This window comes from Hypomesus nipponensis, chromosome 20 (genome assembly GCF_054491055.1).
Source record: "Hypomesus nipponensis isolate SF chromosome 20, ASM5449105v1, whole genome shotgun sequence".
Lineage (NCBI taxonomy): Eukaryota > Metazoa > Chordata > Actinopteri > Osmeriformes > Osmeridae > Hypomesus > Hypomesus nipponensis.
This window is the reverse complement of record NC_140380.1, coordinates 2,595,783-2,617,746: the sequence shown is the minus strand read 5'-3', so window position 1 is coordinate 2,617,746 and position 21,964 is coordinate 2,595,783. Positions and strand designations below refer to the sequence as shown.

At 47.6% G+C, this 21,964-nt stretch overlaps 2 protein-coding genes across 3 annotated transcripts; one reads left to right on the top strand and one right to left on the bottom strand.

The window, feature by feature from the left end:
• The first annotated feature begins 564 nt into the window (after nt 1–564).
• slc23a1 (solute carrier family 23 member 1) lies at nt 565–14,781 on the top strand. The gene is made up of 14 exons (XM_084683858.1): nt 565–644; nt 8,307–8,453; nt 8,611–8,768; nt 9,060–9,148; nt 9,505–9,572; nt 10,437–10,618; nt 10,801–10,921; nt 11,136–11,292; nt 11,442–11,589; nt 11,753–11,858; nt 12,155–12,284; nt 12,979–13,122; nt 13,308–13,403; nt 14,013–14,781. The coding sequence occupies exons 1-14, from the start codon at nt 621–623 to the stop codon at nt 14,294–14,296; spliced, it is 1,854 nt and encodes a 617-aa protein (XP_084539984.1). The 5' UTR covers nt 565–620; the 3' UTR covers nt 14,297–14,781.
• On the bottom strand, nt 14,643–21,846 carry LOC146245143 (uncharacterized). Of its 2 annotated transcripts, XM_084683857.1 has the most exons (5): nt 21,760–21,846; nt 21,440–21,546; nt 21,220–21,279; nt 20,408–20,451; nt 14,643–20,324 (listed from the first exon to the last, which is right to left on the bottom strand). In XM_084683857.1, exons 4-5 carry the CDS (start codon nt 20,435–20,437, stop codon nt 15,324–15,326), a joined length of 5,031 nt encoding a protein of 1,676 aa, XP_084539983.1. In that variant the 5' UTR covers nt 20,438–20,451; nt 21,220–21,279; nt 21,440–21,546; nt 21,760–21,846; the 3' UTR covers nt 14,643–15,323. The 2 variants fall into 2 exon arrangements, with proteins under 2 accessions (XP_084539983.1, XP_084539982.1); XM_084683856.1 differs by lacking the exon at nt 21,760–21,846 and having other exon boundaries at nt 21,440–21,752.
• Nucleotides 21,847–21,964: the final 118 nt, after the last annotated feature.

The following is a 21,964-nucleotide window of genomic DNA, read 5'->3' as shown; positions in this document are numbered from 1 at the left end:
GTCATAAATATATCGACTCTCACACACCCACACATTCTGTTTGTTGTTTTTTTACATTGATAAAGCAGTTATTAGTCACTGATCAAGCTCTTTATTAACCAGACTGAACCCTGACTCTGACTCCTCCCTGCTCTGATTGCATTCATGCATTCAACTCTTGTCTCCTATATCCTTTTATGTCTGCCATCTATCTCCTGCCTCCTATCTCCTCTCCTGCTTCCTCTCCTATCTTCTCTCCAGTCTCCTATCTCCACTCCCATCTTCCCTCCACCTCCTCTCCTGCCTCCTCTCCTACCTCTGATCTCCTCTCCTGCCTTCCAACTCCTTGCCTAACTCCTCTCTTATCTGCTCTCCCGCCTTCTATATGGTCTCCTGTCCCAGTAGGCCTCCAAGCCCAGATCTCCTGATCTGAGGGGGGGGGGGGGGGTAAAGTCCGTCACAGGGCAGATGATTAACCAAAGGTAATCTGTCTCCTAGCGCCCCTTAAAACAGCACCGACTATCACCTCACACGTGTTTCATTGAGACAGCCTGACCCGTTACACACACGCTCGTTCACCTTCTCTCTCACACACACATGCTCACTCTCTCACACGCGTGTCAGGAGGCCAACCGAAGCACATGGACACGACAGTGGAACCCAAGGTAAACTCTCCTCACACCCACACTCCCACCTGTTGACACACAACCACACGTTCTGACAGCATGCCTGCTGAATGACACCTTGGTGGAAATTCTTCATCGGAAATAGACTTAGCTGCCAGAAAACTGCAGCTTCACAGATGTATAACAGGCTCTGTTTGTGTGGGGAACCAGGTCTTTATTACTGCTGTAGGATTCTTCTGATGGGGTGGGATGGATGGACATATGGATGGATATATGGATGATGGAAGGATGTAAATATAACTTGGGTATTGAGAGATGGAGGGATGAATAGAGTTGGGCTGGTGTGGGATGGAAGGATGACAAGAAGATTGAACTCTTTGAGGGTGGGAATCCTTGCAGGGTAAGATGGAAGGCTCCAAATCCAAATTAGGGGGGTGTGGGGGCACCATAAAGGAATTATGCGAAGGGCACCTAAATGGCTAGCTGGATACAATTCTCGAATTAAATTGTGATTTTGCATGGTGATTACTTAACCCAGTGGTCCTCAGACTGGAAAAAGTTCACATTTATGAAGAAATCTAAATATTAACTTTTTGTATGTATAACATTTTGCATTAAGCAACTTTGAAGACCAAAACATTAGCCTATCCTGCAGGCATAGACCACCCAAAACTCTAGCTTTGTCAACTGTTTTCTGACCTTAAAAATTGTGTAGTAGAAAAACAAATCCATATTCTACATTTACAGGATCTTTTCCATAGGGGGCAAGTGTTTTCCCTTCTGAATTATTGGAAAATATAAAGTCTATAGTATAATCTGAGTCCTACGTTATCCTTTCATTTTGGTATAGGGACAACTAGGTCTACTGAAACAGTTGACACATTTAGATGATTGTATGGCATATGCCTTTAATGTTAAGAAAGGTACAGGCCTAGATGCTTTACAGTAGTAACACATCTGTCGACCTCTTTGGCATGTTGATAGTGTCTGTGGTTCTGGTGCAACATCGTGTGGGTCTGTGTTTGAGCAGAAATGTGTTGCAGGCGCCACCAGGAATTTTGGGCCGGATAAAAAAAAAAAAAAAGGTTAATCATTTATTTTAGTTGTTCTATTTTTTGGGCCCCTGTCAGTCTGGGGCCCTTGGAATTGTGACACAGTACCCTATAAGGTGCCCGTACAATGGTCTAAATGGGACTGTTCCCGTGCCCTTACTTCCAATGGAAAAGGGTGCTGTTATGAAGTGCCCTTTATGCTGCCCCTACGTGTCCTAAATGGTGCCCTTTCCAAAGAAGACAATTAGATGCTGGGCCCAACAGTCTCCCCTACAATGTGCCCACTAGGGCATGCTTTCCCAAAGTGAGGCTGTGACAACACTTGGGGTGAGAGCCCATGTCGTGCGGTAGCAGCCCCTTTACATTTTTATGCCCCTACCCTTCAAACAGCCAGTCTGCCACTGTCCAAGCCCCATCTGGACCTGTGGAGGCAGACTATGTTAATTGGAAATCTGAAAATATGGAGCCATTTTAAATGACTGTTCTGCCAAGCAAAGTGTGCTACAGTTTGGGTCACTGAAAGGGATCTGAAAGTCTGTGCTGAATCTGTGCAATAATACGTATTTCAGTGAATCCCCATTTTAGTCATGGTTATCTTTCCCTCTTATTTTAAAGCTCAGCATTTAGCTTATCAGTTAATACATGTGTGTGGCAAAGTTACTTTGAAGTAATTTAATATTTTTGTTCAAGATGTGGACACAAAAACAATATTAACCCACATCAAGTCCAAACCATGGCCTTCTGCAGTGTCTTGAATTTATACTTAACCTCCAAATACAATTTTCAATTGGTGTCATGTTCTTTTTTTGGCTATTATTCTCAACCTCCTGTTGAGATTATTGGAGAGGCGGTTACCTAAACTGTACTGTACTGTAGCTAGTGGTACGTGCCAGTGGAGCGAGTGGTACGTTGTGGTATATTGGATCGAGCACTCGGTGCTCGACTGTGTTGGACTGTCAATACTACTGGGTTCGAGGATTGACAGTTTTTTAGGTCTAGTTGTGTGATTTGCCGCCAGTAAAGAACTGACTTGTACTGCATCCTCGTCTCCGTGTATATATGTAATAAACAGTGATTAAGTTAGCAACCCACGAATATTAGCACTACAATAGTCTACATACATAAAACTTCAACAGTAGTGGCTAGTGGCAACTGCCAGTGGAGCGAGTGGTACGTGACAGTGGCTAGTGGTACGTACCACTGCTGCCAGTCGTACATGACAGTGCCTCCACTGGCACATGACAGTTACTGTTCTCTTGACAGTGGTACGCAAGTATACCGTGGCAGATGCATTTGGTGTCTTGCATTTTAGAATAGAAGAACAGGCTATACAGACAAAGTAGTCAATTTTATGGTGAGCTTGTAGTGAGATGTCAAAAGTATGGTTTGGAGTCTGTTAGCACAAACAGTTAAACTTGTATTTCAAAAATAAAAGTTTATAGTCTGTTTTCCTATTCTAAAATGACAGTGGGGCAGTTACACGACAGTAAACAAAAGCTGCAATACACTGCATCTACCACGAGACACTTGCCTACCACTATCAACAGAACGGTAACTGTCATGTGCCAGTGGAGGCACTGTCAGGTACGACTGGCAGCAGTAGTACCACTAGCAACAACTGTCATGTGCCAGTGGAGGCGCAGACATGTACCACTAGCTCCACTGGCACATACCACTAGCTCCACTGGCACATGCCAGTAGAGGCGCTGGCATGTACCACTAGCTACTGTCACGTGCCAGTGGAGGCACTGACACATACTATTCGCTCAACTGGCACGTACCACAGGATACAGTTTTGTTTCTAACTGCTACTGGAATATCGGCCAGTGATTACTGTCAGAACGGTTTCAGACAGCTCATCAAATTACGCTAATTATCAGTAGGCCTAAATGCATTAGTTATGTTAAGTAGATTTGGTAGTCCTACGAATTTAAACGGTCAACAATGTTTTGCCAGATCTTCTTTCTTGCCCTAAGTGAGACTTTTACGACTAAATGCGTCTTTCGTTAGCGACGTTGATGGAACACCCCCCTGGTCAGTTACAGTAGAGCTTTCCATGCTGATGATAATATTGTAGCCTTTGGGGGTCAGTTTGCATACTGTGATAGTGGTTAAGTCCATATCCATAATAGTAGAGATACTGTAAACGGCTGATTAGTTTAAGCTTACTTTAAGGTCGGTGCCCTGATCAAACATACGATTTCCCTTACATAAAATAAGTATATTAAAGTGTACTTTAAGTATACTCAAATATTGATAGAATACTTTTAGTTCACCCATGATATACTTTAAAGAAGTATGCTTGGAAAATAGTTCACCATTGATATACTTTTATGGAGTATGCTTTGAAAATAGTTCACTTTTGATATACTTTCAAGAAGTATACTTAGAAAATAGTTCACTTTTAAAAAGTATGCTTAGAAACAGAAAATTGTATACTTTCTTCTGGAGTAAGATATGTTTTCTATTATTATACACCAAAGTCAAAATACTTTTTAAGTACATTACAGAAGAAAGAAAATGTAGATCCATCTTGTATATTCTAATTATTCATGTATATAAATATCTATTATGCATTGCACATTGAATCTTTTTTGGTACTGAAGCTGCCAAAACATTTTGAAGCCCTATAATCCTATTCTAAATCGACAGCATTTATATGGCGCTTTTCTACCTTGCCTCTCATTCACCCATATACTCACACTTATAGACTGCAGCGAGCTACCATGCCGGGCGTCGGCCTGCCCATCGCGAGCAACTTGGGTTTCAGATTGTTGCTTAATGATACTTCGGCACATGGCCTGGGAAAAGTTGGAGATCGAACCGCCAACCTTGCGATTCTTGCGACAGACAACCTTCTCTACCCCCTGAGCCACAGCCGCCCCATTATACTAATAATTATCAATTGGAGTATTAATGGAACAAACGAAAAATCTACTTGAGAAAGAAGCAGCAAGTAGAGTTGCATTATGCATTTGAAGGTTATGCTGTCAAACTGACTGAAGAACGAAAAAACGACGTGAAAAAATGAAGATAGCGTGGCTCATTTAATACAAATGTAACTTCATGAATTTCGTTTTTTATATATGTCTGCTTAGAATGTAGTATTTTATTGCATGGTAATTGTCATTGTTGTGCTGATTTACCATTGTAACCATGCGTTAAATATTTTCAATTCAATTCAATTGGCTTTATTGGCATTAAGAAACAAATGTTCATATTGCCAAAGCAACGGTGGAACCACAGAACACAATATTAAAACACAAAACAATATTCATATCGTTACTATTGATGTCAGTATACTATCAATCAAACATGACAAATTCAATTGAATTGAAAGATTAAAGGAAACTTTACCATAACCTTAAGTACCTTATTATATATACATATATACACATACACGTCAGTCACACACACGGTATATGTTGTGCTTGTGCTTTGTGTGTGTGCATTGTGTGTCCAGGTCACTCACTGTCTCTCAGGTTGTGGCATACTGATACATACTGGGCAGCAAGGTATGCTCTGTCTCCTTCTCCTAGGAGTATTTTTACCTTTGAGAGGCCACTAAGACCTTTGAAATCTGAGGTTACAGAGTGGAATTTGTTCCAGTAACCATTTCTTACATCACTGAATGTTTCACATTGTAGGAGGAAGTGCACCTCTGTCTCAACCTCACCTGTCGAACAGTGACCACATATTCTGTTTTCTTTTGGTTGCCATGATTTTTGGTGACGTCCTGTTTCAATTGCCAATTGGTGGTCACTGAGCCTGTACTTGGTTAGGATCTGTCTCTGCTTTCTATCTCTGACAGTAGAGAGATATTCTGCCAGTTTTTTAATCTCTTTCTAAGGCCAGATAACATTCTAATCTACTTTGGCTTTTAGTTTCTTCTTTCCAATGTTCCAGGTAGTTTTTTTTACATTGTGTTATAATTTGGTTGACTCTGATTGGTGTCTGGAAAGCAGTGTTGGTGTGAGACTGGTCAGGGTGTGTCTGAATGGGGGCGGTTAGTCTCAGCACCAACTGACATAGGGGACTCTTATCTGGGTTCAGCTCTTGGGTTTGGAGGGCTTTGGAATGGAGGGTGTCTAGAGGGCTGGATTTAAGGTGATTGAAGAAATTTAGTGCTCTCTTTTGGATATTAATTATCAATGGGTATCTGCCTAATTCTGCTCTACATGCATTTGTTGGCGTCTTTCTGTGAACATGTAAGATGTATCTGCAGAATTCTGCATAGATTCTGTTGGGTGTTTGTCCCAGCAGGTATAGCTATGATGACTAAATAACTGTTACGTTAGATCAGAAAATATCAATTTTCACTTCATAAGTGCATACTCAGAAATCTAGTTCCTCGTGTTAATGATAATTGTTCAGTTAACTTCTTGAAATATTGACATTAATTGAAAGTGCACTTGAAAGTATTCTAAAGTATTCTTTTAGGTATGTTAAGAAGTATACGTATGAACTGAAAGTGCACTATACAGGTAACTTTAGAGTATTCGAAGGTATACTTTGAAGTACTATAGGAAGTATTCTTCATGAGCTGAAAGTGCACTACACGGGTTACTTTAGAATATTTCAAGGTATACTCTGAAGTACTTTAGGAAGTATACGTCATGAACTGCAAGTGCACTACACAGGCTACTTTACAGTATTCAAAAGAAAACCTCAAATACACTATAAGTGTACTTTAAAGTGTACTAAATGACCTAAAAAGTGGGCCAATTCAGTTTACTTAGTACAAAAATAGTATATAAATAAGTACACTGCTAGTATACTTCAAGTGCCATGATAATAGTATACTTTTTATACTTAAGTATACTTAGAATACTTCTTTTTAGTTAGGGTTGACCCACGTCCGAGATTCATGTCATTGACCATTTAGCGGTCAAGGTTACAGGTAACGGTTTATGCACATTTTTGTAAATTAGAGTTAGTTATTGTTATGTTCACTAATGTTTCAATTAAGAAATCTAATATTTATTAACAGCTAGCTTAATTATTCACATGCTTCCAAGTCTCTGACCAGAACTTCCTGTCTCCTGAAGAACTACCTCATAACTTAAATCTAGTACTGACAGCTTGTGGTCATGATTTGCAACTGCATATCATTGCAGTTATTACAGTTTTTCGATTACTAGACAACAGTGGTCACAACTGAAGCCACATGTGCAAAACTCTAACCAGTCCGCGTTACCAACAGTCACCTGAGTTAAACAGTTCACATCACCTCTAAAACTCACTCCCAAGCACCACAACTTTTAACACACGTCTCAAAACAGGCTCAGCACAGATAAACACTACGAACAATCCTCACTGAGATAACACACACTGTCACTCAGAACACATTGAGTGTAAAAACACTAGCGTCAAACACCAAAACAGAAAATACGAACTTATTTTTGCAGTTTCAATAATTTGAGTGACTTCATATAAAATGACATTCTTTCACATGATTTATTTTAATTTTAGAACATAACAATTCTTTGAGGTAAATGAAAATAAGAAGAATGTTTTCTCTTGCCATGCACCTGAGGAAGAACCTTCTGGAGTGCCTTATCCATCCCTGGCAGTCCTCTGGACTCGTGTCCTCACATCCGGCCCTCATGGCTTCCAAAAGAGACATTTGATTAGGTGGGGGGTGAAAACTCCTCTATTGGGTTGAGGAAGGGTGAATATGAAGGCAGGTACAAAACCAGAAATCTGCAATGTGCTGCAATCTGTGATAGCTGCAAAGCGGTGAATAGCAACATTATCACAAACTATGACAAAAACTTGGGAGTTTCTTACTGGCTCCCCCTGTTCTGCTGGCACTAGCTCAGCATAGAGTTGTTCTAGGAAAGCTATTTCTGTGTTGTATGGGCCAATGAGTGGTGTGTTGAGAAGCAAACCATCATTGGCCATTGCAGCACAAAATTCGCTTTAGAGATGCCATTGTGGATCTTTGCAGATTGGGTTGCACCGACATGGTCTATAAGTGTAGCCTTTATTTCATCTGAAATAACAGCTCTTTGTCTTGTTTGTCGTCCTCCACGCAGCCCTCTCCCTGCCACTCTTCTCCTTCTACCAACCCGTCTTCCTTGTTCCATTTCCAAAATAAGTCTTTATGAGCTCTACTTATATATATATGTGTTCAGTAACAAGTCTTACTGTAAACAAAACACCTGCTTAGGATTTCAGGATTTTCAGTGTTTGAAATGCACCAGGCTGAATTCCATTCGGTTTTGAATGTGTGGTTACAGTTTTGACAGCAGTGTGTTAGTATTTGAACAAAGTGCTGTGAATCCACTGTGTTGTGCACATTGTGGTTAAAGCCATGGGATAAGTGTGTAGAGTTTTGAAAACTGTGTTCAAGCGATGAAAAATGAACTAGTTTGGTCCACATGAACTGCTGCTGGCAGACTGTAGTTTGAGTTTTGCACATGTGGCTTCAGTTGTGCCCACCGTCTAGCAATCGAAAAAAAACTGTAACAAGTCAATCACCCTGCCATCAAATAAAAAATGTTCCAGGCGGGGAAAAAATGTAGGCAGGCGTCTCTGGTTTTACACTTGTGTCGGCTCTGTACTGGATAAAGTTGACCCCCCCCCAATTGTCATTGTATGATTCGCTTTCTGTGTGTGACCTCACCGTGTGATGCCCCTCCTCCAGAGTCATGATGTTCTGGAAGTCCCAGAGGGGTGGGGTCAGCAGACGGGCAGGGTTAAGGAGACAATCGGAGAGAGGAAGGCCCTGGACATGATCTACACTATTGAGGATGTCCCGCCTTGGTATCTCTGTGTACTACTGGGCCTCCAGGTACACACACACACACACACACACTCACTCACTCACTCACTCACTCACTCACACACAAATTACACTTGCACAAACACATAAAAATATTTTCTTGCACATTCATACACGTTCACACTACCTTGTGTGTATGTGTGTGCTTGTGTGTGTGTGTGTGTAGCACTACCTGACGTGTTTCAGCGGGACCATCGCGGTGCCCTTCCTCCTTGCGGAAGCCATGTGTGTGGGTCAGGACCAGCACGCAGTCAGCCAGCTGGTGGGAACCATCTTCACCTGTGTGGGCATCACCACTCTCATACAGACCACCTTCGGAATCAGGTACTAATATGTGTGTCAATATGTGGGTGTGTTCATGTGTCTGTGTGTCAGCATGTGTTTGTCTGTATGTGTCAACATGGGTGTGTGTGTGTGTGTGTATGTGTCGGTATGTTTGTCAGAATGTGTGTGTGTTGATGTGTCGGTGTGTCAGTATGTGTGTGTGTATGTCACTATGTGTGTCACTATGTGTGCGGATGTGTCAATATGTGTGTCAGTATGTGTGAGGATGTGTCAGTATGTCTGTCAGCATGTGTGTGTGTGTGTGTGTGTGTAACCTCGTCTCTCCTCCAGACTGCCTCTGTTCCAGGCCAGTGCATTTGCATTTCTCGTCCCAGCTCAGGCCATCCTGGGGCTGGAGCGCTGGAAATGCCCCCCTGATGGTCAGTCCTTGCTCCATCCCTCTCTCCTCTGCTTCCTCCCTCCGTCCCTCTCTCCATCCTTTCTCCCTCCACCCGTTTGTCTCTTTCCATCCCTCTTTCCACTCCTCCCTCCCTCCCGCCATCCCTCTCTCCATCCATCTCTCTCTCCCTCTTCCCCCTCTGTCCATTCCACCATACCACTGTGCCTCTGCCCCTCTGTCCACCCCTTCTTCTCTCCATCGCTACATTGCTCCATCACTTCCTCTCTCTATCTCATCATCCCTCTGTCTCTCCAGCTTCCTCACTGAACCTACATTGATGGCTTCTCCAATAAGTCTTCATTACATAAAACTTATAATTCTAATGTTGTTCCACAGAGGAGATTTATGGGAACTGGAGTCTTCCCCTGAACACCTCCCATATATGGAACCCCAGGATCAGAGAGGTGGGTGGGGCCACAGCACACCGGCCAATGACAGCCGGCCTGTCTTTCACACCGGCCTGTCTTTTCTGACGCTCATACCCAGGAAGGGAAATATCCATCTACACCCTTGTTGAATATATGAAGTATAAGACGTTTTCATTGATAGCTCAGTGGATTGCAGATTTTGTAGGTAAATAAAGTAAATTGCTCATGTACACCAATATGGGGCCAACTTTGGGTAACTGGGATGACAAGATTTGCCAAATTTCCCTGTAAGATAATGTCCCCCTAAACCCCCCTGTCTGTCCCCAAACCCCCTGTCTGTCCCCCAAACCCTGTGTCTGTCCCCCAAACCCCCTGTCTGTCCCCAAACCCCCTGTCTACCCCTTAACCTTTAGAGGAGTGAGTTCTAAATATTACCGACGCTGCCACCAGAGTGAGTTATCATTTCAAAACGAAAGCTAGCTAGCTTTAGTTAGCTTCCGTTACCTAGCAACCTAGCATAATACTCGTAGCAATGCTACTACCTGCTAGTGTTACTTGTTAGCCTCCTAATTGTAAATTTTAAGCCATACTATAGCATTTGTCATATAGTTTTTGTCTATCGGAAAATAGTCGGTTGGAATGTTCAGAATCACACGTGTGACGGTACTCTGTGGGGCCCGCTTTCGAACGATCACATATATGTGACGCTACTAATTAATGGGTTAAACCCCCTGTCTGTCCCCCAAACCCCCTGTCTGCCCCTTAAACCCCCTGTCTGTCCCCCAAACCCTGTATCTGTCCCCCAAACCCCAAACCTCCTGTCTGTCCTCCAAACCCCATGTCTGTCCCCCAAACCCCCTGTTTGTCCTAAACCCCCAAGTGACCCTTTCCCCGCTCCAGATCCAGGGGGCTATCATCGTGTCCAGCCTGGTGGAGGTGCTGATGGGTTTGGCTGGACTCCCAGGCCTGGTGCTGGACTACATCGGCCCGCTCACCGTCACCCCCACCGTGTCCCTCATTGGCCTGTCTGTTATCACCACCGCTGGAGACCGGGCCGGCTCCCACTGGGGGCTGTCTGCACTGTGGGAAAACGCACACACACACACGGCCACACACAGACAAATATAGACATACACACACACGGCCACACACAGACACATAAACACACACACACTTCATATAAATAGTGTAGATTCTTTGTCATCTCAAAATGTGGCACTTGCAGAACAACTTCTTGTGTCTGTTTTCTTCTTCTCCTCCCCAGGTGTATCTTCCTCATTGTTCTGTTTTCCCAGTACCTAAGGAACTGGCCCCTCCCCCTGCCCACCTACACCAGGAAGAGGGGCTTCTCAACCACCAAGGTCCACATCTTCAAAATGTTTCCTGTAAGGACTCACACACACAGACGTACACATATACGCACGCACATAAACAAACTCACGCACTCACACAATGAGTTAACAGTGTTACTGGGTCACAGTAACAAGAATGTCAAGTGAAGCAATTGACACTGCTAATAATAGGATTTTATATCTGTGTTAATGTGTGTGTGTTTTGTGTATGCATGTGTGTTTATGTATGCTTGTGTGTGTGTGATAGATTATCATGGCGATCATGTTGGTGTGGCTGGTGTGCTACATCCTCACACTTACTGATGTGCTGCCTAGCGACCCTAGTCACTACGGATACAAAGCTCGCACAGATGCCCGCGGTGACATCATGACCTTGTCACCATGGTTCCGGGTCCCCTACCCCTGTAAGACCAAACACACCGCCTACATACACACCTTGTACACACACACAGCTCTTACGCATACACATATGCATCTTACACACACACTCCTTACACACACACCCCTTACAAACACATCCATTACAAACATCCCTTCTACGTCCTTGTGATAGGCCAGTGGGGGTTGCCGACAGTGACTGTTGCCGGGGTGCTGGGAATGTTCAGTGCTACCCTGGCGGGCATCGTGGAGTCGATTGGAGATTACTATGCCTGTGCCCGCCTCTCGGGGGCGCCACCACCACCCGTACACGCTATCAACAGGTGTGAGCTTCTGGTTTGTCACTGCATTCTATTTTACCATGTAATGGTGGGTTTTATTTGACTAGTTTGTTGTGTGGTCTGTTTTGTTGTGTTGTGTATTCATATTTTGTCACATTACGTCGCATTGCGTCATGGTAATGTATGTCATTTCTTGTTGCTGCAGGGGTATCTTCACAGAGGGGGTATGCTGCATCATCGCAGGACTGCTGGGAACTGGTAATGGATCCACCTCTTCCAGCCCCAACATAGGTGTGCTGGGGATTACCAAGGTAACCAAGCCCCACCCCTCTGGAGTCCAAAATTGGTGGAGTTCTGCCACAGATACACCCAATCACATGTCCTTGCTTTTTTCACCAAAACCAATCAAATCACTTTGTATTGTTCTGAGAGGGCTTAGCCTAGACATCAATGCCAGAGAAGGAACTAGAACCTTTAGAGAGGAACAAAGGATGGGAGGACCTTGATGCATGCCTTGCTTTCTGAGCCAGCTAGTGATTACTGACCTCAGGGTTTTATCCTCTCTCTCTCTCTCTCTCTCTCTCTCTCTTCTCCCCTTCCGCCCCAGGTGGGCAGCAGGAGGGTGGTCCAGTATGGGGCAGTCATCATGTTCCTCCTGGGCACCGTGGGCAAGTTCACGGCTCTCTTTGCCTCCCTGCCCGACCCCATCCTGGGGGGCATGTTCTGCACCCTGTTTGGTGAGTGGTGGAACATAAAAACAGCTACACCCTGGTCCAGAGGGGTTGGAACATGCCACCTGGGGGTAGAACATAGCACCTGGGGGTAGAACCTGGGGGAAGAACATAGCGCCTGGGGGTAGAACCTGGGGGTAAAACATAGCATCTGGGTGTAGAACATGCCACCTGGGGGTAGAACATAGCACCTGCTCTTAGAACATAGCCCCTAGGCGTAAAACATGCCACCTGGGGGTAGAACATAGCATCTGGGGGTAGAACCTGGGGGTAGAACATAGCATCTGAGGGTAGAACATGACACCTGGCGGTAGAACATAGCACCAGTTACATACTGGTCGACAATTACTCTGCTCCAGTCCGGACCCTTTTGAAATTGAAAATATAATTTAATCCACCTCGCCTCACTTGAATAATCTTTTTTGTAGCAAGGAACTGGCACTCTACTCATCTCCTTGTACCCCCCTACAGTTGCTCCATGTCCCCTCCATGTAAACACAGAGAACCATGCATGTTTATGGAAAGGAGCTCTGGCCTGCAGTGTTGCCTATCCACCACCATGGGGCAGTGACATGACAGACAACTCCCTTCTCAGTCTCAAAATGAAGTCTCAGAATATTGTCATATAGTATTCATATACTCGTGTGTGTGTGTGTGTCTTGACTGTGTGTATGTGTCCTGAGTGTGTTTGTGTGTCCAGGTATGATCACGGCAGTGGGACTGTCCAACCTGCAGAGTGTGGATCTGAACTCCTCCAGGAACCTCTTCGTTCTCGGCTTCTCCTTGTTCTTTGGCCTCATGCTTCCCAACTACCTGGACACACACCCTGGCAGCATCCAGACAGGTGGGTCACACGCACACACACACTCATACAAAGGCAGCACCCAGAAGGTGGTTTGACCTGTGTTATACCTGGGCTGGGCCAAGGTTAGATGGAACTTGACGTGTATATTTACAATACAACATAAAATAATCAAGATACAACCAATCAATCAGTGAATCCATCATGGTTTGGTTCCCTGTGGACAGGAGTGTCAGAGCTGGATCAGATCCTAACCGTGCTTCTGACCACGGAGATGTTCGTAGGTGGCTTCCTGGCCTTCGCTCTCGACAACACCATCCCCGGTATGACGGCTATGTGACCGACCTGGCTGCTCCACTTAACACATGACCAACATGCACACACACATGCACACACACACATAGATATGCAGAGGCATGTGCTCACACACTTAACCATGTACACACACACAAAGACACACACAAAGACACACACATGAAGCAGAGCTGATCAGAGAGGAGTTATCACTTTCTGTCTGTTTGTTGGTGTTTGTCTATCACATCACCAAGGAACACATCAATCACTCACAGTACAACAGCTGTTGCCCTTGACTACCACTGTTTGTTTTCAAGGTGGTCTGTGTTATGTGTGTGTGGTGTGGGGGGGGGGGGGGTTAGGGGGAGATTGTGCTTGCATAATATCTATTGGCAGTGTATAAAGTATATGGTACACTTTTGTGTGTCGGTGTCTGTGTGTTTGTAGATCTATGTGTGTGTGTGTGTGTGTGTGTGTGACCCATTGTGGTTGTGTGGTCTGTGTGTGTAACCCAGTGTGTTTGTAGGACTGTGTGTGTGTGTGTGTGTGTGTGTGTGTGTGTGTGTGTGTGAACCAGTGTAGTCGTAGGTTTGTGTGTGTGACCCAGTGGGTGTGACCCAATGTGGTTTGTCGGCCAGGAACGAGGAAGGAGCGTGGCCTGTTGGACTGGAAGGCAACGGTTGCCTCAGAGGGCTCCTCTGCCAGCCGGGGCACCTACGACTTTCCCGTGGGGATGGGCTGTGTCCGCAAGACCGGCTGGCTACGCTACCTGCCTATCTGCCCCAGCTTCCAGGGCTGGGGAGGCCGAGGGGGCCACAGATCCAGCCTCCAAGAGGAGGTCAGCAAGGGGGCTGGTGGGATTGCGGAGGGGGCAGCAGCAAACACAGACACCTCAGCTAGCCTGGCATGCACTAAGGTGTAGCTTGGATGTTTGCATGCTAACATAGCCTGATCTGCACCCAGGTAACCTGTAGCTAGTGCCTTAGCACGCTAGGCTAGCCTGACCTGCAGTAAGGCAGGCTGTAGCTAGTGTGTGCATGCTAGCCCAGCTTGACCTGCACCAAGATATAGTTAGCATGTTAGCGTGTTAGCCTGTTAGCTTTCTGCACTCCTATGCCTCTACTTTGACTCATAGTTGAAATGTCATTATATTACTTTTAAACACTGCTGTATTTTCACAGCCTTTTACTTTAATGACATGCTATTTATTACAGATTTCACGCTGTATTTAAACTGTATGAATTTGTAAATGCAACCACAAGACAATGTTTTTGTTACTGTATATCTTTATTGTGTACAAAAACAAGTAATTAATGAAATGTTTTAATTATTGATGATCTGTACTCAAATGTGAGGATATTGATGATACAAAACAAATGTAATAAAAACACTTTTTTTCAGTGTAAATGGTTGTTTAGATTATGAACAAACTACTTAAATATAGTTGGCAAAAAAGAAAATGTTAGCAAGCAAACACTAACATCCTGTCTTTGTAAAAACACAGTTGTGGATCCTTAGAAAACATTTCACTGTGAAGTAAAAATATGAAATAGTTGAATCAGTAAATTATTGAGGAAGGGGAAGCACTGTGCAGTATGAGAGTATGACAGTCATGCAGTGGGAGGGTGAGCAGCTGTCTCTGGGGTCTCAGGACCCCACTCAGGCTGCTCTCCTCCTCTCATAAACAACGTGCCGCTATAGCCAGCTATGCCCCCAAGCTGCTAGTGATAGATGGAGGAGTAATGCTGAGATTTGAAACCATGAAGCTTGGTTTTACATGCTAGTGAAGACCTTTAAGGACAATTGTCGGAGACCGTTGAAGACAATTAGAGACTGGGGAAGATTGTTGGAGAGTGTGTGATGAAGGCTAGATCCTAGTTATCCACAGTACTGATGTCTTGGTGGTCAGAGAGGAGGAAGAGAACAGAAGGTATCGATTGTGTTCTGCTTCAGGGTGCATTGTGGGGCAACTTCTGGGCATGGGTCTGGATGGAGATGGGCAGACACTGGGGGGCAAACAGTGCAGGGAAGGGATAGGAGGGGTAGGAGGGGAAGGGGATGGAGATAGCTGCAGGGCCAGTAGCAGCCATGTTATGCTGGGGCAGAAAGACCTCTATGTACTGACCCGTTTCTGGATCAAACAACATCTTACGCTGAGGTTGAGGGGGGGTGTCCACAAGGAAGCACCGACCACTCTCTGGGTCCAATAGCATGTGGCGGGGAGAGTGGCCATAAAGATGGGCGGCGGGCAACTCAGGGACGTTCCCCTGCCCTCGGAGCTCTGAGTTTGTGGCTGGGAAACCCTGTACACTGGACAGGAAGTGCTGCTGCTGGGACTCCAGAGTGGCCATTTTGGCTCCCCTTTCTCCGCTGTTTCCACTTACTGTTGGCTGAGCTGGGGAGAATGTAACTTCTTTGTAGCTATCTGGAGGTTGATGGGGCTGGAAAAGGACAGGGGCCTGGATATAGCTGACTTTCCCCAGGTGAGTGTGCAGGGCTGGGTAGCCCAGAGGTGTGGGAGTCTGGAGGGCCTGGTAGCCCAGGGGGCTAGGGGTGTAGAAATAGGAAGAGAGGATCTGCTGGGGGGGACAGGCAGGAGTGGACGAAGGAAGGTATCCCAGAAGTGTGGTCTGAGGCTGGGATCTGGGGGGCTGGTCAAGTCCCTGGTAAAGTCCCTGGCTATTGGTGTCTCTGGTGCCAGAGCTCCCTGGCCCAGACTCTGGCTGGTGCTGGTATGCTACTGAGGAGGAGATGTAGGATGGAGCTGTAGATGGAGCTGAGGAGGACATGTAGGATGGAGGTGATATCTGTTTGTTGGTGTCAAGCCCGGCTCTGCTCGGTTGGCAGCGCTGGGGGGCTGGGGTGCCCTCACTCCTGGGGGGGCGAGCAGGGGTCAGGGGTGTCGACCCGGCATATCCCTGATTGACGATTGGCTGGCTGCCTCTCCTCCCAAAAGGCAGTGGGAGAACCTGGAAGGCGGAGTTTGTAAGTCCAGTGTTTGGAACCCTGTCATGCGATTGGTTGAGAGGGGTTCTGTTGATGTACCCTCTGTAGTGAGAGACGTGTTCTTGGACCTGCGTCTTTGTTACCGGGGGCGACACCTTCCTCACGCCCAGGATGTCACGCAAAGGCTGTTGATTGGCCGACGGGGGGCTGTCCTCTCGCCCAATCCCGGCATCTGTAGGGGTATTTCTGAAGGGAAGGTTGTAGGTGGTCTTCACCAGGCTTCTCATATCTCTGACCATGTGAACTGGAGCCATACCTTTAAATACCCCAGCAGCCCCCTGGACACTGGCCCACTGGCCTATAAACCTGAGATCCCCTGTCCCTGCTCCTGCCAATGGCCCAGAACCTAGCCCTGCTCCAGTCCCTATCCCAGATCCAGCACCAGTCCCAGCCTTTACCCCAGATCCAGCACCAGTCCCACTATCTACCTCCCTCCCCTCTATGTTCCTGCTGCTCCAGCCTGCATCTGCCCCCTGCAGCTCTGCAGGAAGAGTGAGGAGGGGTTGCGGTTGCTGTTTACTGTTCCCTTGGCGCCCTTTCTGGCATTTCCCCTCCTTCTCTCCTCCTCTGTTTCTCTCTCCATCATCCTGTCTGCCCTCTGGAGCCCCACGGGTCCCCTGGCCTACACACGTGCTCCTGCTGGCGGATTTAGCTGAGTCACAGGATAGTCTTGCCCCTGAGTTCCAGTTAACACACTGCTTTCCTGCCTCATGGTGTCTCAATCTGTCTGCTCCCTCTTTCTCTCTCTCTCCCTCTACTTCTGTCTCCCCATCTTCCCTCTCCCCCTCTCCCTCCCCCTCTCCCTCTTTCTTTCCAGCAGTGTTGGCTATTTCAGACCACCTCCTCCCAGTGTTCTGATACCGACACCCTGGAAGGCTGCTGGCAGAGACGGACACACAGTTCTGTTTGAAAGGAGGCTTCTGCTGGGTTCTGGTGCTCACACTGGGATGCTGCTGAGGCACTCCAAGGCCCAGGGCACACTGTGTAATGCAGTTCTTATCAGCCACGTGGAACTTAATGGCCAGGGAGCCATGGTAGAGAGAGTTTCTGTTGTTGTTCTGTGAGCTGTTGTTGTGCGCTTCAGCAGGTGAGAAAAGGTTCTCCTGAATGTTCTCCTGACGATCTCCCGAGCTGTTGTGCATGGTCTGCTCGATCTGCATCTTCTTTGACAGGACACTCTTGATGATGCAGGACGCCATCTTGGTTTTGCTGGGGGAGACCGTCTCATCCAATGAGAGGGACTTGTGCAGCCGCTGGCGCCGCTCGGCCAGGGAGGTTCCAGGCAGTGGGAGGTCCAGTGACGTGGGAAGGTCATGTGACCGCTGGTTGAAAGTGGCAGGAGTGGAGTGCTGGCGCAGGAGCAGTCGGGGGGGGGCTGAGGCTTCAGCCAACACCTCCTTATCTCCTCCTCCCCCTTCCTCCTCCTCCCCCTCCTCCTGGTCCTTCCTCTTCAGTTGAATCTGACGCTTGGGGACAGTCTTGCCCCCCCGCTCTTCCCCCCCTTCCTCCCGCTGCTCCAGCTCTACATCCACACACTCGAAGCTGCCCGTGTCCGAGCAGGCGGGGGTAGGGGTGGCGTCGCCAAGCAGGCTGCCGCCGGGCAAGTGGAGGGACAGGTCCTCCTCCGACCAGGGGGAGGCGCTGCCTTCCTGGGAGGGCAGCGGAGAGGGCTGGGCTGAGTGGCTGGAGGACGGACAATGGTCCCTGTCACACACCTCCAGGTAGTCGGCCTCAGGGCAGCGGTGCTTGCTGAGGAAGTGGCGCCCCTGGCCCAGCTCCCTGTCTGGCTGGTACAGCCTGGCGGTCATACTGGGGGGTGGGCCGGACAGGGGGGCTGCTCTGTGGGGCTCTTGGGGGGGCAGGCAAGGCTGCCGGGGGAACCAAAAGGATCCGGGTCCTTGACGGGGTACTACTCTGGGTCTGTGTCCGAGTTTGGGTCTGGGTGGGTAAAAAGTCGTCCGGTAGTCCGGTATGTGGGTGATGGAAGCGGGAGGGCTAGGGCTGTGTGTCCGATGCTGCTGGTGTTCCTGGTGCTGCCGGTATGTCTGGTGTTGCTGTCCAGTTGCGAGGGAACCCTGTGAATAGCAGGGCGATGTTGTGCGCGGCGGCGTCTGCGTTAGCAAGGGTAAGATTCCTGACTGTGGCTGTCGGACGACTGAGAGTGTGGAGCTGCAGCTTGCAAAAGCTTTTCTATTCCTGGATCTGAGTGACAAGCCAGTCTGGAGCTGCAGGCCCTCCCCCTCCCCTTCCCTATCCTTTGCCCCCTCCCCTGGCCCTTCCTTTGCCCCCTCCCTTTCCTTCTCCTCCACCCTTTCCCGCTTCAACCCTTGAAAAAACGTCTCTCTATCTGCCTGTCTCTCTCCCTGTCTCTCCTTGTGTTTCTCCTCCCCCTGCTGTCTCTCCTCCTGTCTTTCCTGTTTCTCCTCTTGCCTCACCTCCTGCCTTATCTCTATCTCCTCTTCCTTCCACTCCTGTCTTTCCTCCTGATTCCTCTCTGGTCCAATCTGTCTCTGCTCGACATTATCTTCCTGTCTCTCCTCCTGTCCCTCCTCCTGCCTTACCTCCTGTGCCTCCTCCTGCCTCTCCTCCTGTTTTCCCTGTTTCTCCTCCTGTCTCTCCTTCTGCCTCACCTGCTGTCCATCCTCATGTCCCTCCTCCTGTCTTTCCTCTGGTCTCTCCACTCGTCTCTTCTCTATTGTTTCTTCCCTCGCCTCCAGTCCCATCTGTCTCTGCTCCACATTGACCTCCTGTCCCTCCTCTTGCCTCTCTTCCTGCCTCTCCTCCTTTCTCTCTTCCTGCCTCTCCTCCTGTCTCTCCTCCTGTATTTCTTCCTGTTTTATCTCTTTCTCCTCCTGCCTATCCTCCTGCCTCTCCTCATGCCATGCCTCCTGTCTCTCCTTCTGCTTCTCCTCGCACCTCTCCTCCTTTCTCTCCTCCAGTCTTATCTGACTCATTTCCCCCTTCTCCTCCTTTACATCCTTCGGCTTCTCCTCCTGTCTGTTCTCCTGTCTCTCCTTCTGTCTCTCTTCCTGTCTTATCTGTCTCTCCTGACACTCTCCCGGTCTTTTATGTCTCTGCCATCTCTTCTCCTGTGTTGGCACCTGACTAGTTTCCTGGTCATCCCTGGTCTCTCTGCATGTCTCCTGGATGTCCCTTGTCTCTCTGTCTCCCCCTGGCCCTCCCTGCAGGCCTTTTCTGGGCAGGAGGTTTGCCCTGGAGGTGAACCAGAGAGGCATGTGTGGGCGGCCCACCAGGCTACTTTGAGTCCCACTGACAGACACAGACACCCTGGCCCTGCAGGGGAGATACAGAGCAAGTGAGCTGGAAGCCTCTCCAGCTGTATCTATACCCCCCTTGGTCTGTTGGTGGGCTTGACAATGTACAGCATTTGTACCGAGGGGTAGTGGGGTTGTTCCAGGGGAGGGGACCTGGGTTAGAGCCCCTGGAAAAGGTACAGGTGCACTGATTTGGGGTAGTAGGGTGGTTCGAGTAGAAGCAACTTGGGTTTGAGACCCAAAAGGAGGAGAAGTAGAAAGGGTAGCGTCTCTGTCCTGGTGTAGTGGGGTGCATCGAAGAGGGGAGACGTGGGTTTCATGCGCAAAGGAGAGCGTAATTGAGAGGCCAGCATCTCTGTCTTGAGGTGCTGGGGTAGTTTCAGGCCAGGCAACCTGGGTTAGAGCCCCTGGAAAAGGCACATGTGAGAGAGGAGACTCTCTGACCCGGGGTGGTGGGGTGGTTTGAGGAGTAGAGACCTGGGTTTGAGGCCCTCTGTCTATCCTGTTCTCCTCTGGCAGGTCATCCTGGTTACTCAGAGAGCTAACGGCTGAGTAGTAGGAAGCTGAGGAGTTATCATCATCCTTCTCCTCTTCATCTCCCACTGTCACTTCTGTCTCTTCCTCATCCTTTAACTGCTCAGAGCACGGTGTCCTTTCTGGTAATGTCATCTTGCAACAGAGTTAGGGCTGGTTAAACACTATGGAGAGGACTGTTTCCACTCCAAGGGTAAAGATTGAGATCATATGCTTACAGAGTACAGGGCCTGGAGTTCACGTCTCATTTGCTGGACCAGAACTGATGAAAGACAATTACAGAAAACATCTTTATATCAACCTCAAGATTCAATAATGGATAACAAATGTTTTGGTTTTCAAACCAATTCCTTGTTTTTCCATGCTATATTTCTACACAGGTTGTGAAAGTATGTTTGTCATTTGTTGTGTGAGATGTTTTGAAAGTGTGTGTTGTGTAAATGGTGGTTATGCAAGTCAGTGGAAGAGACCTGTGCAGGCACATTATCTGACATGAAGACATTCTGTGTGTGTGTGCACTAATGTATGTGTCTGTGTAAACGTGTGTGTGTTCAGGTGATATGTGAGGTTATTCGAGGGTGTGTGACAGTCAGGCTCCCGTGGACTTCCAACAGACAGCTACTGTTACCTCCATGTCATGTTGAAGAGGCCCTCGACACAAGGCTTCTGTCCTAATACTTTGAACATGCTTCCTTCCTTCCATTCTTCCTTAAAATATTCTCTGACCTAATATTGATTTATAGGTGGATGTTCTGTGCTCTGCTACACAGTTACTTTCTCATCTTAACCATTAATATTCAATGAAGGGAAGGAGGCAAGTTTATCTTGTAAGAGTATGCAACAATCCCTGCAACAATCCTACACCTCCCCACCCCCCCCCCACCCCGCCACCTCACCCCTCACTGTCAGACCTCTCCCACAGCAACATTAGAGGGAGGAAACAAGGAGGGAGGAGATGAGGAAGTGAGGAGGGATTATTGAGACTCAGAGCCCAGAACTTTCTGAAAAGGAAACGCTTGTCAGGACCTACCTTATATCCAGCAAAGACAGATAACAATCAGGACTGATACATCTTCATATGCACTCGAACCTGAAACCACATAGACATCACAGAATACCCCTTTAAATGACTGCTTATATATCCCAAACAGCAGAAAATAGAAAGCAGAGGAGAAATCTAGGTCAAGCCCTTTCCCCCTGGGCATACAACTGTGCCTGATGGGTGTCATGAGCCAGGCCGACCATCTGACCTTCTTCCCCGTCTCTAGGGCTCTGTCAGCGGGCAGAAGCACGAGGTCCAGGCCTCTGGGTGGGTCTAGGTCTGGAGGTATGTTATTGATAGTGATCGCGCCAGGGCCTGAGGGAGAGAAGATGGCGGAGGTGGTGGTGGTTAGCAGCTACAGCAGGTGTGGACTGAAAGAAAGAGCGAGAGAGAGAGAAGGAGAAAGAGGGAGAGAGAGAGAGAGAGAGAGAGAGAGAGAGACAGAGAGAGGAGAAGGAGAGAGTGAGAGAGGGGGGGTGAGAAAGAGAGAGAAAGAGAGAGAGAATACTCTGCCTGCTGGGATCAGACCTCTGGAATCCACCTCTCTCCGTTTGCTGGGACAGTCCCAGTCCCATACCCTGGGCTAAATATAGCGACAGGGTAGATACAGCCGAGCCCTATCACCAACTTGATAGGACAGGGAAGGTGTGGGGAGTGGAGGCTGGTGAAAGAGGGACGGACACAAGCTCAGCCTGAAAGATTAGCTGGTCCAGATATGTTGCTGAAGATAAAA